This window comes from Leptodactylus fuscus, chromosome 7 (assembly GCF_031893055.1).
Source record: "Leptodactylus fuscus isolate aLepFus1 chromosome 7, aLepFus1.hap2, whole genome shotgun sequence".
NCBI lineage: Eukaryota > Metazoa > Chordata > Amphibia > Anura > Leptodactylidae > Leptodactylus > Leptodactylus fuscus.
Window position 1 is genome coordinate 72,953,609 of NC_134271.1, and position 19,074 is coordinate 72,972,682.

The 19,074-nt window shown below is 40.3% G+C and overlaps 1 protein-coding gene across 1 annotated transcript; it reads right to left on the bottom strand.

The window, feature by feature from the left end:
• Positions 1-3,310: 3,310 nt before the first annotated feature.
• Positions 3,311-14,933, bottom strand: CA7 (carbonic anhydrase 7). Its single transcript, XM_075280624.1, has 7 exons — positions 14,837-14,933; positions 10,768-10,965; positions 9,158-9,276; positions 8,874-8,969; positions 7,938-8,000; positions 5,811-5,966; positions 3,311-4,104 (listed from the first exon to the last, which is right to left on the bottom strand). Exons 1-7 carry the CDS (start codon positions 14,874-14,876, stop codon positions 3,976-3,978), a joined length of 801 nt encoding a protein of 266 aa, XP_075136725.1. The 5' UTR covers positions 14,877-14,933; the 3' UTR covers positions 3,311-3,975.
• Between the last annotated feature and the right edge of the window lie 4,141 nt (positions 14,934-19,074).

A 19,074-nucleotide genomic window follows, 5' to 3' on the forward strand; every position in this document is an offset into this window, starting at 1 on the left:
CAGGACAACTATAAGTTGAGCACTCCACAAATTTAGCCTTTATGAAGAGAGGCAAGAAGAAAACCATTGTTGAAAGATAGACATAAGAAGTGCTGACATGCAGAAGGTGCCATGGTCAGTCAGACCAAAGTTAAACTTTTTGGCCTAAATGCAAAGCACTATATGCCGTGTAAAAATAACACTGCTCACTGCTTTTATTTGATTAGAATTTTGAAAACCTTGTATCATTTTTGTTCCATTCACAATTATCTGCTACCTAAATAATAAATAATAATGTATTAATAATAAATAATAAATAAATAATATACATTTAAGTTTGTGGTTGTAAGGTGACAAAATGTGAAAAAGTTCAAGGGATATTTAATAATACTTTTGCAAGGTACTATATATACAGGTACTTTGCTAGGTGAGGAATAAACTGTAGTCTTCAATAACACAATACCCACAGCTGTCCAGCTGTACTAGTGGGACATGCCAGAAGTAGACACAAGAGATCCCACTATAAAAAAAAAATGTAGCCAACACCAGTTCAGTGAACAACCCATAGTTTCATGTCCCCACACAGGGCTGATCTATGTATATCAGCCTATAAGGTGGGGTGATCTTTGGGCATGTTCTTCTAATGTTGTGTCAACTATGGACTGAGGAGCAATCCTGTATGGGAACACAATGTTAAATACTATTGTAAATTATCTTGTAATGATCCTGGGTCAGACAGGTTTTATAGGTCAGAGCTGCATTCAAAATGTTGCTGTTTCAGAGCAGAAATCTCTTTCTATTTCTTGCTGACACTGTTACCTACACAGAATTGGTTCTGGTAATCTGCACTTGCCCCATCCCTAATGTAGAAGCTTACCTGTGCTATTAGGGCTGTTTGTGACAATATGCTTGTCATTTTTAATGATGATCAGCAGAATTATGAGTACAGCTGCAGAGAATAATGCAGGATGTAACTCAGGATCAGTTAAAGGTAAATAATGCCATGTATGCAAACTTCAACTTCACCAGTATAAACAATGTAATTAAATTAAGCAGTGTGTGCAGTAAAAAGAATGAGTGTAAAAAACAGGGTTAGGAGACAGGCAAAAGAAGGGGAAGGAAGTATAAATTTGTGCACGTACTAACAATTAGAATGTGTATAGTACCGGGCTCAGCAACACTACTTCTGGTCTTGATAGCAGTAGCCATAGTGTTGTTGTACTTAAAAAAAAATATAGACTTTTTGAAAGCAGTGAACCCCAAACACTGAGTGAGGGTTCTGTGTTTTCTTCCTCACCATGTAATTTACCATACTGTCTTTCTATACTGACAACTATGTCTTCTTTATGTTCACTGACACAGATCTGATTCATAGTAGTCACTTGGCATGTATTCCTCATAGTCTCAGGCTTCCTCTTCTTCCTCCTCTTTTTGATGATTTAGATGAGAACTGTCAGAGGGGTTTTTTTTATGTAGAGGTGGAAGACATGAGTGTTGTTGAAGGTAGTTGTGGCAGGGGATAAGCTAGTGGTGATAATGCTGGTAAGGGTGCTAGGGGGAAATCTGTTAGGAATTGTAAGGGCATACAGGAATCCTATATTCATGATGAGCCGCAATAAAGTGGGGAAGATAACAATATTACTGAAGCTAACCTGGCAACCAGGTTAGGGTGACAGGGTGACATCACAAGAACAGGATAATGGCAGATGCAATATTAAAAATTGCACAAGACATGCAGCTCTAACATCCAAAAGACCTGCCTGTGCATGGTCAAGCTCGGGTGGTGATGGCATGGGCAGACATGTTTTGACTGCTGCTGGTTTTTGGTGACAGAAGCTACATGCAGTAACCTCCCGTATGACAATTTGATTGTGCATTACCAAATGACAAATCGATGGCAATGTGTAAGATCATTAGTCATGGACTGGCAGGCACACGTGTAGGAGCTAGGTCTCTCCATACTCAAACGAAATGGCATCACCAGCTCATTTGGCAAAATAGAATTGCCAATGCCATCAAGTGAGCAAGGAAGTTCTATTCCTTCTTCCCATGATTTTCTTTGTAGGCAGGCCACATCCACACCTAGCACATAGTCATCATCATTATCATTCATTATCATTTCCATCTTCTTCTCCTCCATACCAAAATCAGTTATCATCCATAAAGGAATGTGTGTCCAGTAAACAGCAATCTGCACCCAGTCATCCTGACCAGGTTACTGCCAGTGCAGTTGCTGCTGTGCTACTTGGTGGAGCCACTGAGTATTGTCATCTGATGGCAGTCTACATGGAGAATACTTAGCTGCCATTATTTCTTGAGCAAAGCTGCTTGATTTAGGCTTCTCTTTGTACATGTCCATGTGGGGTAAAGGTGCATGCCACCGTCAATCAGTCATTCAGATGACTAGTTACTTCTGCATATCAAGAATACTATGTAGTAGTATGAATACTATGGGTTGTGAATGCATTAAGTCACACAACGCAAGAGCCAACAGCACATGAGTAAAAACGTATGTTTTATAAAAAAAAAAATATATAGACAGTTCTGTGTAAAAATTTTAGGTGTTGAAAAAAATGCTGTAAAGTAAGAATGCTTTTAGAAATACAAGTGTTGATAGTTTATTTTCATCAATTAAAAAACACAAAGTGAATGAACAAAAGAGAAATCTAAATTAAATCAATATTTGGTGTGTCTGCCCTTTGGAAGAAGAGTCCTGGAAGTGATAGCCCCCACAGAGCCCTGATATCAACATCATCATCATCAAGTCTATCTGGGATTACATGAAGAGACTAAGGATCTGAGCAAGCCTTCATCCATAGACAGTCTGTGGTTAGTTCTCCAAGATATTAGTTCTCCTGCTGAATTCCCCTCAAAAACTTCTATACCTTGAAGAGTTAATGCTGTTTTGAAGGTAAAGGGCGGTCACACCAAACACTATCTATCTATCTATCTATCTATCTATCTATCTATCTATCTATCTATCTATATAGTACTGTGTATGATAAGTGATAAAAGATAACGCCACTCAATTTAGTGTGTATATATAGTACTGTGTATTATATGTGACGAATGATAACTCTCAATTTATTTAAAAAAACATAATTTATTTGCCGGGTTCTTGTATACCTATAAAGTCACCTCAGATCATTTCACATAAATAATCATAAAGCAGCTTAACATGCAAACATGACTTTACGTTGGATAGAGCCCAGAAACCCCAGATATTGTTACAGTATATCAGCAGAAAATTCATTATGTAATAGGAGTCCAGTTTATAAGACACAAGCATATATCATATATCAATCATGATATATCATGATATATCATACATTAAATATTGGCATTAGACAATGGACTACCACATCACTGAAAGTTTTGCTGGTTGATTTTGGAAACAATCAGTAAGCTTATGAGAGACGTCCTCCTAACAGCTCAGCAGGGCTTCAGTAATGTAGTTGTATAGTTAGAGTAACATAGCGCAGCGATATGTAACAGTATGTAACTGCATCTCTTCCTTGGTTCTGTAAACCAAAAATTTCTTTAAATAAAAAGAATTATGAAAAAAATAAAATAAATGAATTACCCTATAGCATGTATATCACTTCCTAGAATTCAGATCACCGGAGCAAACTCTGCAGGATTTTTGCTCTGGAGCTGTAGAATTGTGACTGTAGTGCTGGAGTATAATATAAGCTGTAATTTAGTATAAACTACGGTATATTTTTGAGAACATAATAACAATAGTAAAAATGTTAAACATATATGATATATATAGCTAGTGAAAGCATATGATATTTTCTGCAGGTAATAGAATATTAACATTTCATTTATTAATAATATTAGAATCAAATCAAATAAAAAGCGCAAGAATACAAATCTAGAATGCCGCAGCCATTTGATTATTAAAAAAATTTAAGACATAACTTGGCCCCCAGGAGCCCGGCAGACAGTGAATTTGGTATCTGCTGTTGAGAAAGTCCTGTGTACTCATTGCCATCAACACTTAAAAGATGCCTGTACTTTTCTTCCATTGAGAGGCTGTGGGGGTCGGAAATTATTCACCATGTGGATCCGCTCTTCCTCTTCTTCTCCGTTAAAAAGAAGGGTTTTCCTGAATCGTTCCATCTAGTAATAAACATAAACTGTAAGATAGGCACAAGGTAGAATGAATGTTTGATGTTCAGGTAACAGCTCCTTGTGCATGGCCCTATCATTCTACATGATAGTTATTGAAGTAGAGATGATATATGTGACCCCTCATTCACATCTGCGTTTGCTAATCTGTTCAGGGAGTCCGCATGGGACCCCCCCCCCCCCCCCGAACAGAATACTAAACACATTTGCAAGTGCTGTGTAGTGAAAGCAAACGGATCCCCATAGACTATAATGGGGTCCGTGTGCTTGCCATGAGATCTCTGCAGGGAACATGTGGAGAGGAAAGTACTTCACAATCTAGTTTCCTCTCTGCATGACTTGTGCAGAGATCTGATGGCAAGCACACAGACTCCATTATAGTCTATGGGGTCCGTGTGCTTTTACTGCACAGCATGCAAATGCGTATATTCTGCCTTAACTACTTGTGCCTAGCCTGTGTTTAGTAAAGTAAAAGCAACGTAGTTACCATAACACAAAAATCTAATGTGGCTACTCCCCACACTAGGAGTGTCTCTCTTTTCCTATCATTGATGATTGTCTATAGATAAGTGACCATGATTTTACTCTTTCTGGTATATGGTCACCTCCTGCCCAGTGAATGTGACACATCGGCTGCTTTTGCCACACACCCCGTTTCCTGTAATAAGAGGTGAAAGCACCATTTACACAAGGCCTGCCCTGAATATACACGCAAACCTCTGAGCATTTACACAGTGGCATTAGTAAGAATTCAGACCTCTCACCTTAGCTGTCACAGTCACAAGACAAACAAACTATTGCTGCTTAATACATGAACCAAGTATCAACCAGGGACAAAGTATTCTCCTCACACAAACCATTGCTGCACCTGAAGGGGCCTGTCATGTAAAGGTGGTCATAAATATATTTAAAGCGAGTCTGTCAGCAGGAACATTGGTTGTAAACTGAAAACATAATACTGTAGGGCACGTCACACTGTTGGTCAATTGTGGCAACCCATGAGGCGGCTGGAGAACTTTTACCATAATTCTGAGGCAATAGTGTGTAAATTCGGAGACGTGGCTAAGGGGCAATGAGCCAGGAAGAATGCCAGGGTATTGAACACGGGGAGATTCATTTGCATTTTTATAAAAGTAACCCCTCGTTCACATTTGCGTTGTATTGAACACGGGGAGAGTCATTTGCATTTTTATAAAAGTAACCCCTCGTTCACATTTGCATTGGCATTCCATTCAGGGGAACGGCATACCAAACGCAACTGCAAGCGCTGTACAGTAAAAGCACACGGATCCCCATAGACTATATTGGGGTCTGTGTGCTTGCTGCCAGATCTCCGCAGGGATCATGCGGACAGGAAAGTAGTTCACAATCTACCTTCCTGTCCGCATGATTTGTGGAGGTAGCTCGCGGCAAGCACACGGACCCCATTATAATCTATGGGGTCCGTGTGATTTTACTGCACAGCGATTGCAATTGCATTTGGTATTCCATTCAGGGGTCCCCATGCGGACTCCCCCGGACGGAATACCAACACAGATGTGAATGAGGGGTTAGATTTTTCAATGTGGAAATATTGGATGCCTATGGAAAAAAGTACTGATGCAATTGATATGTTGTGCCCTACAGTACTATGTGTTTAGTTCACAGCTGATGTTCCTGCTGACAGACTCCCTTTATTTCCAATTAGCAACTGTTACCTGTTTTTCTGAAACCTTTATAGGTTCTTTTAGGATGATCCACGTCACACTTTCATTCAAGGGGGGTGTGGTGAGAGAACCGGGGTACGTCCAGTATTCCAGGTTTGATGGCAGAAGGCATTTGGGATTGAAGTTGTTAAATTGTGCTTTGGTTCCCTGAAAGAAAGTTAAATGTCAGTGATGAATATCTCAATGAAAGACAAACATTAGAAGCTACAGAACACCCTCCCCCTATAAAACATCTGCCCACACGCAATAATACCAAATAACATGATGTACCAATGAATCTGTGAACACTACAAGGTCGCACAAGAGTTGCTAGTAAATAGGAAGCGCTCTCATAGACATAACTGGCAGCTAGAAGTTGCTATGTCTCCTGTAGACTAGCGGAGGATAATTGTTAAGGTTGTGAAGGCCATTCAACTCTGTTCAGATTTTAGCAAATGGATGAATTATGTGCTATGCTTTCCATATACATAACAAATACATACACTATCCATTTTGTTCTCGTTTGCATTCATCCCCTAAGGTGAATGAGTTTTATAGTTTTGTGTAATCTGTCTATATAAGGCTTTTGGCTACATCTGTCACTTATTGGCTACTGTTATTATTTGGGCTATGACACTGACGGGCACTGCTATGGGGGACACTTAATGTTATGGAAGAACTGTAGCTCTCAATATTAATGAGGATACTGGTCGGCTCTGTTAAAGGGAGTCTGTCATCAGAACCCAGCATATGTCATCCAGTACCACAGATATGTAGATTAGGGTCATCCGAATCAAACACTGTCATTTCTCACATTGCCATTGCTCCAAGAAGATAAATGGCCACACCTACATTGCTCCAAAGAACTTATTTGCATATTGAAAACAGCGACATCTCTGGAAGTGAAGCACCGATTCACAAGGAATAAATACCTTCAGATTCAGGTTACCTATACTTATATATTTGAAGAGCTGAGTTGATAAACTGGGCTCTGGTGACAGGTTTTCTTTAATTGAGACATTGGGGCTATAATCTGTATACTGTTATTGTTATAGGGGCTGTGTCTGGAACTTTTATGGGAACACTGTGACTGACACTATTGTAGGGGCACTGTCTATGTTACCTTTAAGTTGGCATTGTGACTGTCACAGGGCCACTGTGGATTATCACTTTTATTGAGGACTGTTTTGGAGGCAACGGTGACTGTCACGTGTGGGGCTGTTGTTATTATATGAGACCATGCTAATTATTAATAATTATGTATGCAGTATTTCAGGATGTAATATACTTGTTTCATTATTCTATCACCTTCAAATATGGACTCTCATAAAGTTATAGGTGCATTTTAAAGTTGTCACTACTGTTGGAATTATTATTTTAATACCACATCATGTGTTGCCATTTCCCTTTGAGATATGACATATTATAATTTTTATTAAAGGACTTTACATGCACATTCATCACTCTAACCCTCCATGAAAATCCCATCAGCAAATAATTGATTGGTTACTTTTGTCCGGTAATCTATGGCTGTGTTTATGTTCTAGGTCTTTATAGATGATGAGAAAGCAAATCCTATATAGTAAGTTACACAATCTGAAACATATAGCCTGCCAGATCTAAAAATACCAGTCAATTGTGAAGAATCATTATTTAACTACCAGCAGAAGGGGTGGAAAAATGAACAAAATAAACAATTCTATGGAGCACGATAAACATACAATCCATTATAGGAGCACAAATACAGGTTTCAGGAGAATTTACACAATGTACCTTTAACAAAGGCCCTATGGTTAGAGGGATATTAACAAGGCAAAGTTGAGAAAGTGGAATCTGTGTAGGTGCAATAGGAAACCTAATAGGACATAAGTAATATAGATTGCATGTACTTTTCTTTACGTTGAGTCTCGGAAACTATAGAAAATGTACAATACTAGGTGTGTTCCCTACATGCACCTGCAGCACTGACACTGACTGTACAATAGGGTATAGGATCAACAGAGGATGAGTATATGTACAAATGGGCTATAATATGATCAGTGGGGACCATGTAAATGAGACTTAAGGTGGGAAGAACCAGAATATTCAGTTTCTGATTCTGAGGGTCACAAGGTTTATTTAATGAAAGAACTCACTTACTTTAAATCTGACCATGTACAATGCATCTGTTAACCTATCAAGTCCAGGGTGCTTTTCCCCAATCTAGAAACAAACATACATAAATAAATATATGTATAAGATACAAACAAAAATATGTAAAATACTAACTGGTATATAAAATAGTATATAAATGAACTAACAATACACATCAATGTATAAGCATAAACTGGATTTAATACCTGTACAGCAAAGGTCTCCAAACTGTCGCTCTACAACTACTGGAAAACTACAGTGGCTTGCAGTTTCCCAAAATTGATGAGCCACAGGTTGTAGACCATTGCTGTTAAAGTGTACATACACAAACTGTGTGCTGGGTCTGTAGTAAGATGGCGACATATGACTGATATCCATTTGCCACACTTGGACCCACTGATTTGCTTCAGTAAGCCTGGCCAGAAAAATGGAGAGGTATCGGACCTGACCTGATTTTCGCCCCAGGCTCACGGTTCCATACATGGACAAATGATTATATTCGATTTCATACGCACACCTGTATGTTCCAGGTCAATTTGCTAGCCATGAAAAGCATGGCTAGCTCATTGACAAAGCACACATTCATGTACATGGAGCCTCAGCCTGTATATGGTTCTAACCATGACATAAGATGAAAGCATTGGCCAATTGACCAGTGATCCATAGGTTTTTTCTATCTGGGATTCAGCTCTTTGGCCACTTACTTGCTCTCCATCCCTTCTTTGACATTCCTATAATTTTACTACTTCTTTTACCTTAAGAATGTACGTTTATTTGTGTAATAATCTTAAGTTTTATATGGTATGGTATGTGTCCTTGACAGATGTTAAGTCTTATTTTTTTACTACTCAGTGTTCCCATAAAAGCTTTATATTTCCATGTACCCACATTACAGTTTCTACAAGTGCAAATTTTCTTTTATCTATAGCATTGGATACTGACTTCTAAGAAGACGCCGATGACCACAAGCCCATCTGAGGCTGCTGCCGCTTCGCTGAAGGTGGAGTACGATTTTGCATTCCAATGAACCAAGTGGAGCTGTGGGTAAAATGGTACTACGTTAAAAAAGTGTGAGGTTGTGAAATACACAGTAACTATTGTCATGTGTTAATATTTTTTTTTAACAGTGTAAAGATCCAGTAAAGTGATAGTGTAGCAAATATTTATAGAGAGCATAAAATAAAAATATTTTCCAGCAAGTGTATGAGTTTTGCCCTCATGCATACCTCACAGGGGTAAGACTTGCCATCCACAGTGTGCTCTGATCCTTCATTGTGCTGGGTTCCCCAATGAAAGTGGAACTGCTTGAGACGGTAGGAATCATCAAGTGGTCCTCCACTGATCACTACAAGAACCAAAGTCAGCAAACACTATATAAACCTAATGCCCAAAATTTCCTTACCTTGGAGACTGAGAGTGTATATATTGTACGGGTGGTCTATGTAGATGCTATACAGACCATGGAGAGTAAAGTCTAGCTAATTTTTAGCCCATACCTCCCTTTTCAATCAAATCCCAATAAACAGTACATTGTACACAATTTCCTATGACTGACTAGTGAAGAGCAATATTTTATCAACCATCACTTATCTTGTCCCTTTCTAGGTCATATACTTTGTCATTCAATTCCGCAAGACCTTTCCCTTGTATGTTACATAGATGACCATCGATCGTTGTGATGTATAAGGTGACGACTGCATTAGCACCTACACTCATTGTTTTTATCCAGTCAGAGAATGCAGATCTGCAATGTCTTATTCAGTCTCCTGGTCACCTTCTTAATCAGTTTATTTCTCCGAATCCACCCGCTCAGCAAATATTTGGCCGCCTAGCACTGCAGTGAATGTAATCTGCGCTTGCTATGAGGGATATCATCAGTAGCAGAATTTAGTGATACAGTAACCTGTGGATCATCAGTGGAAATCCCACCCTGATATGAATAATGTTATGTATCCAGGTGTAGTTGCAGAAGGAGCACAGCTATAGGAGGTGCAGAGGTGGCAGTTGCTACTGGGCCCTGGACTCTCCACGTTCCCAAAATTCCATCTGCCACATAAATATACCATTATTCTAAATAGCATAAGGTAGATGGAGGCCCCCTTACAGATTCTGCACTGGAGCCCAGGAGCTTCAGGTTACACCTCTGGAAGATGGTGTAACATGACAGGTACTCTAAGGTTTTGTAATTATTCACATAAACTTGTCCACACTCACTAAGATCCCCATAGTATGTTTACAGGGTCAGTATAAATAAGTGGTCCTATCACTACTACAATAATAATAATAATAATAATAATAATAATAATAATAATAATAATAATAATAATATGAATATGTATTTCTGTAGCTCTAACATATACTGCAGCATCTTACACTCACTTTTATCAGGAAGCACCTAAGAAATTCTATGGTAATCCCTTCCAACTCCTGCATGCATATATTATGAATGGGTAGAGGAGAGACACCTGGCAGCACCTTGTCTTCCCTACAAACAGAAGGATCAGGCTTGTTGAAGTCTAACTGCTCGAGTCTTCTGATTTCTAATATCTGCCTTTCCATCACAGGAGAGTCAGGAAGACCCTACATCAGCTGACATTGAAGGGGTTCTCCGGGAGATAAATATGGATGATATATCCTTAGAATAGGTTATCAATATCTGAACATTCAGTGTCCAATACCCACACAGATCAGCTGTTCAAAGTCGAAAAGCACTCATATGAATGCCAGTAATGTCATATTCATTCGCCATATGGCCTGTTTCTAGCTCAGTCCCATTTAAGTATACTGTATATGCAATATGTAATATCACATATATTCAGCCACCTCTAAATCTCACCTGTTTTATCATCATTGTCGTCAAATTCCACCATAACCGAGTGACCATTGTTTGATATATCGATGGACGTGCATTGGTCATAGGACACCACTAGAGGTTTGAGACTGGCATTGAAGACAGCTTGACTAGCAACAATATTAATAGGAGATTGACGATTGCCCTGAGCAATGGGGAAGTATCTGTACCACTCAGAGGGTCCTGTGGGAGCAAGCAGAGCAATAACATTATTAGCAAATAAGTGGAATATAGATTAAACCTAGTCTGCCACATAGTGTACTGGAATAAACAAGGACTGAATAGTATGGACAGACCCTTACCAGGATTTATAGTGGGTCAGTAGGCATTGATCTTATCGATCAGTCTTTACATGTTTAATCTTAGGGTAAAGGCAAAAATAACCATGTGCCTCACCCCACTCCCCGCAGGGAACCTCAATAGCCAGTGGTAATATGTTGGGACAGACAATGTACAGTATCTCTCCAGTGCCACCATAAGGGAATTGAAGCATTGAATCCATTCTAAATATGGTAGGTTGTCTGTGTTATACAGGAGCAAGAGATGCCCTTGATACCTGCCCTCCACTCTGGCAAGATGAGGATACTGACCCTGTCAACTCCGAAACTCCTAATATGGTCATGAAAATGGTTTTTTGTTCCCTAACCTGGAGAGCCCCTTTAAGTGTATCATACTATCTTCCCTCAGCTGATGTGTTGTTCCATTTATTCACAGTCTAGGTAATAATAATCAATTTAGGGACTTTTTTTCAAGCCATCATATGACCATATTTACATAAACCTGCACAGCAGAGAGAGCTTTGACCAGATGGTCACAGGAGTAGTATGTAGGCAAACAAATCATTTTGCACAGGGTTGTAACAGAATCTGATTAAGCACATGTTGGGTATGTGTTACAATATAAGTTGTCCTTCCACCCTGGATCTGTCTGTCAACATCCATCGCTAGCATGGGGGTTTCTGATGGTTTAGACCAGTGGTTCCCATATTAGTTCACATATTTCTGGAAAATTTGGGGAGACACAAGATAATAAAAAACAGGAGAAGGCATTAGCTTTCATTCTTAGCAACATGTATATTTGTAATATAGGGATTTTTAAGCCCGCCCAGAATGCTCCTAGGTCCCTCCCCAAACTAGGTGGGACCAGACATTTTGGGCATTTTTTTTTCAAACCAAATTCCCTATCCAGGATTAGGATATGCCCAAACTGTAAATAATTCATCCCAACAAATTGAGACTGTTCCAGGAAAATTGGAGTAATTGGCAACTGTGATCTTTGTAAACTGTTATTTGTGACAGCTCTCCAAGATGGCATCCATTCTCAGCACCATATCAGAAAGACTATGTTGTACTTGCAGGTTGGTTCCCTGGGCTGCAAAGGGGCACTGCAGTATAACTTCTTCCAAGAGCAGCTGCACAAGTGAAAGTCCAAGCAGAGGCATAACTTCAAGCTTGTAGGATCCAATGCAAAATTTGTAAAGAGGCTCCTATTTATCATGTACTGTCTCTAGCTCCCCAGTATACCACTACCTGAAAGCATGTTCTAATCTATTCCAGTCCACATTCCTAGATCACATTTCAATGTACAATCCAAAATTTCCATTTTTATTTTTCCCCCATGGTTCATGAAGGTACTATGGAGGATAGGAAAAAGCATCCCTGAGAGCAGCTTAAATGTCGGAAAACAGAGACCATTAGGTTGTATTCACCAGCTCTGATATCAGTCTCTTCCCAGGGTGAAATGTCACCGGTCAGCCCAAAATATCTGTTACAAATAACAATAAACCCTCTATTGCCACCGGAAAGATACAGACATAACTGCACTACTTCTCCACAGGAACTCTATAGACTAAGGAGGAGAGAAATCTATATAAACAGCTAGAAAACCAACAATAACTACAAGACTGAGATGTAAGATGGCTGTCTTTCCAGCCTTCCCAGAGTGCTGATTGACATCTCCCTAGGTGGGTACAGTTTGTCTATATCGTTCCAGCTTTGGCCACCTCTGTGTATAGGTTGTCTTTATAGTAAACTAAAAATGTTTCCATTGACCTTTGCCCATTTGCTGCACATTTTATATTTTTCACCTTCCACTTTTAGCGTTTTATGGGCCGATAAAGTGAAGGTTGTGAAAATAACATCAGAAGTGGAAAGTGTGGTAACAACAAATAAACCTGTTTTCCCTATAAATAAACTGTAAAATCTAAACTATGGACACAAAATTTTTACCATGTCACCTTCTCTACCATTTATTATTCTCTGTTGTCAGTCATTCCAGGGAAACGCAGCAAAAAAAAATGCCGTGGAATAAACTGCAGCGGAAATGCATTGCATTTCTTTCCGCACCATTTTTCATTGAGTTTTCGTCCTCGAGTTTTTCTCCAGTGTTTCCACAAGTACAATTGACATTCTGCAATTTTCAAAAATGTGAACATTTTTGAAAAAGCAGTTTTTCTGCTGATTTTTTTCAGCAATGTGTGAAAATGATTCCCACTATCTTTGCAGATACTGTAAAACGCAGTTTGTTTGCTGGCTGCGGCATTTCCACTGCGGCAAAAATGCTGTGTTTTCACAACTTGGGGCTTCAACCTTAGACTAATGTTACAGTCACATGACTGAGGTGCAAATCGACCGTGAAAAATCTCTTGCACCCAAGGAGAACCTGTTTTCACGGATTCCCCATATATTTCAGTATAGGACATGACCTGTATTTAACAGTCCATTACAATGGATGTCACACAGCCATTATACACTGTTATGTGAATTTAGCTCAAGACTACAGTAAAAAATAAACATTTTTCACCTTGTTTGTGTGAATGTAGCCTAACACTACACATAGTAAAAACTCTTACTAAAAAATGCTGCAGGAAAAATGCACTAAAGACACAACAGACAATGTACCCCTACAAATCCTTGTGTTTTTTCACTGCTTTTCTGTTCCATTTTGCATTTTTGCCTCCCCCATATAACCCTTTGGTAAAACTGCACATGTTTGCACATAAAAATAAACTTGCTGTTTTTCGAAGATATACAAGTTTTTGAAAACTCAGCATTTTTGCTTTATTTTTTTGTACAATGTGAGGATGAGATTAAAGTTATTCACTTTGCTAAGAGTGTAAAATGCTGCACTGTGTTTCCGCAAAAGTAAAAAAATGCCATGTTTCTGCAACACGTGGACTAAACCTTTATAGGATTTTTTTACTACTTCCCATTTAGGTGTCAATCTGCTTGTGGAAACTTCTATAGTTCTCTTTATAATCTCCTTATCTTCTCCCTGCACACTTGTGTTAATCTTGTAATACGACAGTTTGGCGTGATAATCTCCGCACAATACAAGTAAGTGTAATACTAATCAATACGTTTTGTTCCCATTTCCACAGCCACTGATCGGAGAGATCATAAAGGGGATTCTACACCAGTGCAATGTATACTGACTGAGCTGCAGCTATGAAGGAAGACACAAGTAGAGAATAGAGAAGTTACTGTAACAGGTGAAATCAGCAGCGACAAGATTAACTGCTCAAGCACTTACTAATGCCAAGAATAAGAAACTCAGTTCCAGTGTTACCACACACAAGTGCTCAGAGCTGCCACATCAGACAGTATATTACACCAGGGGCTGCACAACAGAATATAGTTTATGTTACTGGGCAGCTATAGGTGCAGTATACTATGATACATATACCCACAACTACCAATGTGACTGATTGATTTATATAGGATACATAGATGGATATGGGATACATATGAAATAAATGGATGCCGATGATATATTGGATATATAGATGCATATGATATATGGGATGCTAAATTGATAGATGTGAGATATATTGTTGTATATGAGATTTTTTTCTACATAAATAGGTGTTATTAAATCGATAGATTGATCTTACATCAGTACTGGAGTCTTTAGAACTGCAGATAGACAATGATCCAGGGATCTGCTCTCTTAGATAGTAATGAATGAGAGCTGAATCTGCATTTAGTACACTAAAGAATGTTTCATGCTGGAAAGAAAGAAGGCAAGAAAGAGAAGATAATAGGATATTAATTACCGTCTTCCTCTCCATATCCCCAGCAGTGTTGGCCGGTCATTGTCACAGGCTGAAGTCAGACTCTAGGAACTGTCCCTGATCTCTATACCTGTTGCCTTTATACTACACACTACCTATTCTCAGCCTCTTAAAGGGACAGCTGACTACAGGAGAGAGACAGGCACTGCCCAAGTTTTACCCATCTCTCCTCCCTTCTGGGTGTAACAAACAGTTCTGAAATTCCTTATGTAAAGCAAATATGCCTTACTTTATTCACTGTAATAAAACTAAGAGGGTCATTCTGTAATGGTTGTAATGACAAGCAACATCCATGCTTGCTCCATTCACTTCAAAAGTGGTTTTCTAGGACTTAGTACAGATATGATGATAGGATGTCATCAATTAAGAGGACATTTCACCACCTCCACCAGTTCAAGTTCTTACCATACTTTAATAGGCGCTGCTCCACTTTACAATGCCGTTGGAGTTTTCTCTAGCCCTCACCATCCCCAAGCAATAAATGCAGTTAGTTTTGGTGCCTGATCTGCTATTTCATCTCTGTAGTGTCAGGATAGCTGTGTCAGACAGGGGGCCTGATTCAGAACTCCAATCAGAGACAGCTCAGAATCACATCCCTTGTCTGTCCATGCCTGACACCGCCCTCTTGACAGTTCTGAGCCTAAATAGTATATCAGGCACCAAGGCTTGAGAAAAATTTCCAACTGTGCCAGAATAAGTGAAACAGCACCTATTAAATGATGCGAAGAACTGGACTTCGGTAGTGGTCAGACACCTGGGCCTCTGGCCATTCAGCTGTATGAAAAGGCTCTAGTGTTCCTCAGTGCTTACCAAGCACAACGGTATACAGTTGTGCAGCGACTATGCTTGGTAACATTGCTCATCCCATTCACTTGAAGGGGACTGAGCCACAAATGGGCCATGTGATCAATGAGCAAGATATCACATGGTCTGTGCCCACGGGCGTAACTACCGGGGTAGCAGTGGTAGTGGCTGCCATAGGGCCCATTAGGAAGCCCGGCAGCTCCATTACTACTCCAGATTTTTTATTTTTTTTTAATAGGCGGTTACCTGCTGGTGTAACTCCAGCAGGTATTGGGCTCCATTTACTTAACCATCCACTCTCCTGCTCACGGCCACTGGCGCTTCCCATCCTGCGGAGGCTGTGAGCAGGAGTTGGTATCGGTAAGTAAGGCCAAACCCCACAAACACCACTATCATTATACTCTGGGGTCTTTTCAGACCCCCCCAAGTATAATGATCGGAGGACTAGGAGAAGTGAGGGAACATAAAAATCACTGTTACTTACTTCTCCTACGCTCTGGCAGGTAAGTAAGCAAGCCCGGCTCAAGTGACGCCTTTTCCATTATTGAAGATGGCCGACATCAGCAAGGAAGTATGCCAGAGCCAGGGAAAGGTAAGTAACAGTGTTTTTTTTATGTTTGTATCCTCCTCCGGGTCTCCGATCATTATACTCTGGGGTCTGAAAAGACCTCAGAGTATAATAATTGTTCATGGGTGGTCCACATTGGGTCATAATACTGTGCAGAGGCCTCTATGGGGACATAATACTGTGTGCAGGGGCCACTAATGGACATAATACTGTGTGCAGGGGCCACTATGGAGCATAATACTGTGTGCAGGGGCCACTAATGGACATAATACTGTGTGCAGGGGCCACTATGGAGCATAATACTGTGCAGAGGCCACTATGGGGGATAATACTGTGTGCAGGGGCCACTATACGGCATAATACTTTGTGCAGGGGCCACTATACGGCATAATACTGTGTGCAGGGGACACTATGGGGCATAACACTATGTGCAGGGGCCACTATGGGGCAGGAATGTGGAAGGGGGGTGTCAGTTGGTCGGGGTCTTCGAGGGGGGGTTATGTCAAATGTTCATCTTGGTTCAGCTAGACACTTCCAGAACCTGCTCATGCCTGGGCACAGCTGACCCAAGTATGACCTCCATCAGGTAACCACTATGAATAGAAAATAAGGGAGGGAAACAGAGAGAACCGACCATACCAATAACATAGTTAACCAATAAAACATATAGATAACCGTGCCAGGGCCTGTAACACCATGGGGCCCATTCGCTATAGCTCCTAGGCCCACACATTTCTCACAGCCCAGCTAGACTGTCAGGAATGCCCTCCTGACAGTGGGCAGACATCGGTAACGGCTCCAATATCTCTTACCATGGGGCAAATAACGGGAAAGCCGACAGAGCGCTGAATTCAATGCACCGTTGGCTTTCTAGCGGTATATAAAACCACATGTGCCCGAGGACATGAAAGATCCTCTTTAATCGTTTCCAGACTGCCCCTTGACCAGGCAGTCCACTCTTACGCCTGTAAGGACATATACAGTGAGGCAAAAAAGTATTTAGTCAGTCACCAATAGTGCAAGTTCCACCACTTAAAAAGATGAGAGGCGTCTGTAATTTACATCATAGGTAGACCTCAACTATGAGAGACAAAATGAGAAAACAAATCCAGAAAATCACATTGTCTGATTTTGTAAGAATTTATTTGCAAATTATGGTGGAAAATAAGTATTTGGTCAGTAACAAAATTTCATCTCAATACTTTGTTATATATCCTTTGTTGGCAATGACAGAGGTCAAACGTTTTCTGTAAGTCTTCACAAGGTTGGCACACACTGTTGTTGGTATGTTGGCCCATTCCTCCATGCAGATCTCCTCTAGAGCAGTGATGTTTTGGGGCTGTCGCTTGGCAACACGGACTTTCAACTCCCTCCAAAGGTTTTCTATAGGGTTGAGATCTGGAGACTGGCTAGGCCACTCCAGGACCTTGAAATGCTTCTTACAAAGCCACTCCTTCGTTGCCCTGGCTGTGTGCTTTGGATCATTGTCATGTTGAAAGACCCAGCCACGTTTCATCTTCAATGCCCTTGCTGATGGAAGGAGGTTTGCACTCAAAATCTCACGATACATGGCCCTATTTATTCTTTCATGTACCCAGATCAGTCGTCCTGGCCCCTTTGCAGAGAAACAGCCCCAAAGCATGATGTTTCCACCCCCGTGCTTTACAGTAGGTATGGTGTTTGATGGATGCAACTCAGTATTCTTTTTCCTCCAAACACGAAAAGTTGTGTTTCTACCAAACAGTTCCAGTTTGGTTTCATCAGACCATAGGACATTCTCCCAATACTCTTCTGGATCATCCAAATGCTCTCTAGCAAACTTCAGACGGGCCCGGACATGTACTGGCTTAAGCAGTGGGACACGTCTGGCACTGCAGGATCTGAGTCCCTGGCGGCGTAGTGTGTTACTGATGGTAGGCTTTGTTACATCGGTCCCAGCTCTCTGCAGTTCATTCACTAGGTCCCCCCCGCATGGTTCTGGGATTTTTGCTCACCGTTCTTGTGATCATTTTGACCCCACGGGGTGAGATTTTGCGTGGAGCCCCAGATCGAGGGAGATTATCAGTGGTCTTGTATGTCTCCCATTTTCTAATTATTGCTCCCACAGTTGATTTCTTCAATCCAAGCTGGATGCCTATTGCAGATTCAGTCTTCCCAGCCTGGTGCAGGGCTACAATTTTGTTTCTGGTGTCCTTTGACAGGTCTTTGGTCTTCACCATAGTGGAGTTTGGAGTCTGACTGTTTGAGGGTGTGCACAGGTGTCTTTTTATACTGATAACAAGTTTAAACAGGTGCCATTACTACAGGTAATGAGTGGAGGAAAGAGGAGACTCTTAAAGAAGAAGTTACAGGTCTGTGAGAGCCAGAAATCTTGATTGTTTGTAGGTGACCAAATACTTATTTTCCACCATAATTTGCAAATAAATTCTTACAAAATCAGACAATGTGATTTTCTGGATTTGTTTTCTCATTTTGTCTCTCATAGTTGAGGTCTACCTATGATGTAAATTACAGACGCCTCTCATCTTTTTAAGTGGTGGAACTTGCACTATTGGTGACTGACTAAATACTTTTTTGCCCCACTGTATATACCACTGCTGAATCTGCTGTCATCCATTTTTAATTTCATTTGTGTTTTTTTGTTTAAGATAAGTGTTACAGGAAAACAGTCTTAGTTGCCCATAGCAACCAATCACAGCACAGATTTCATTTTTCAATAGCTCTATAAGAAATGTAAGCTTGTAATCTGTGCTTGTGGTTGTTATGGGCAACTAAGACAGTTTTTCTTTAAGGAAGTTTTTATAAATCTACCTCACTGACTTCTATTTGGGACATCAAAACAGCCAAA

Bases quoted from the DNA above. Each gene is read 5' to 3' on its own strand.
- CA7 (XM_075280624.1), bottom strand. From the start codon at position 14,876: ATGACCGGCCAACACTGCTGGGGATATGGAGAGGAAGACG. The intron at 8,970-9,157 runs GTATGCATGAGG...TTTTACCCACAG, and splicing joins GCAAGTCTTACCCCTGTGAG to CTCCACTTGGTTCATTGGAA. The intron at 5,967-7,937 runs GTAAGTGAGTTC...ACTTTCTTTCAG, and splicing joins TGTACATGGTCAGATTTAAA to GGAACCAAAGCACAATTTAA.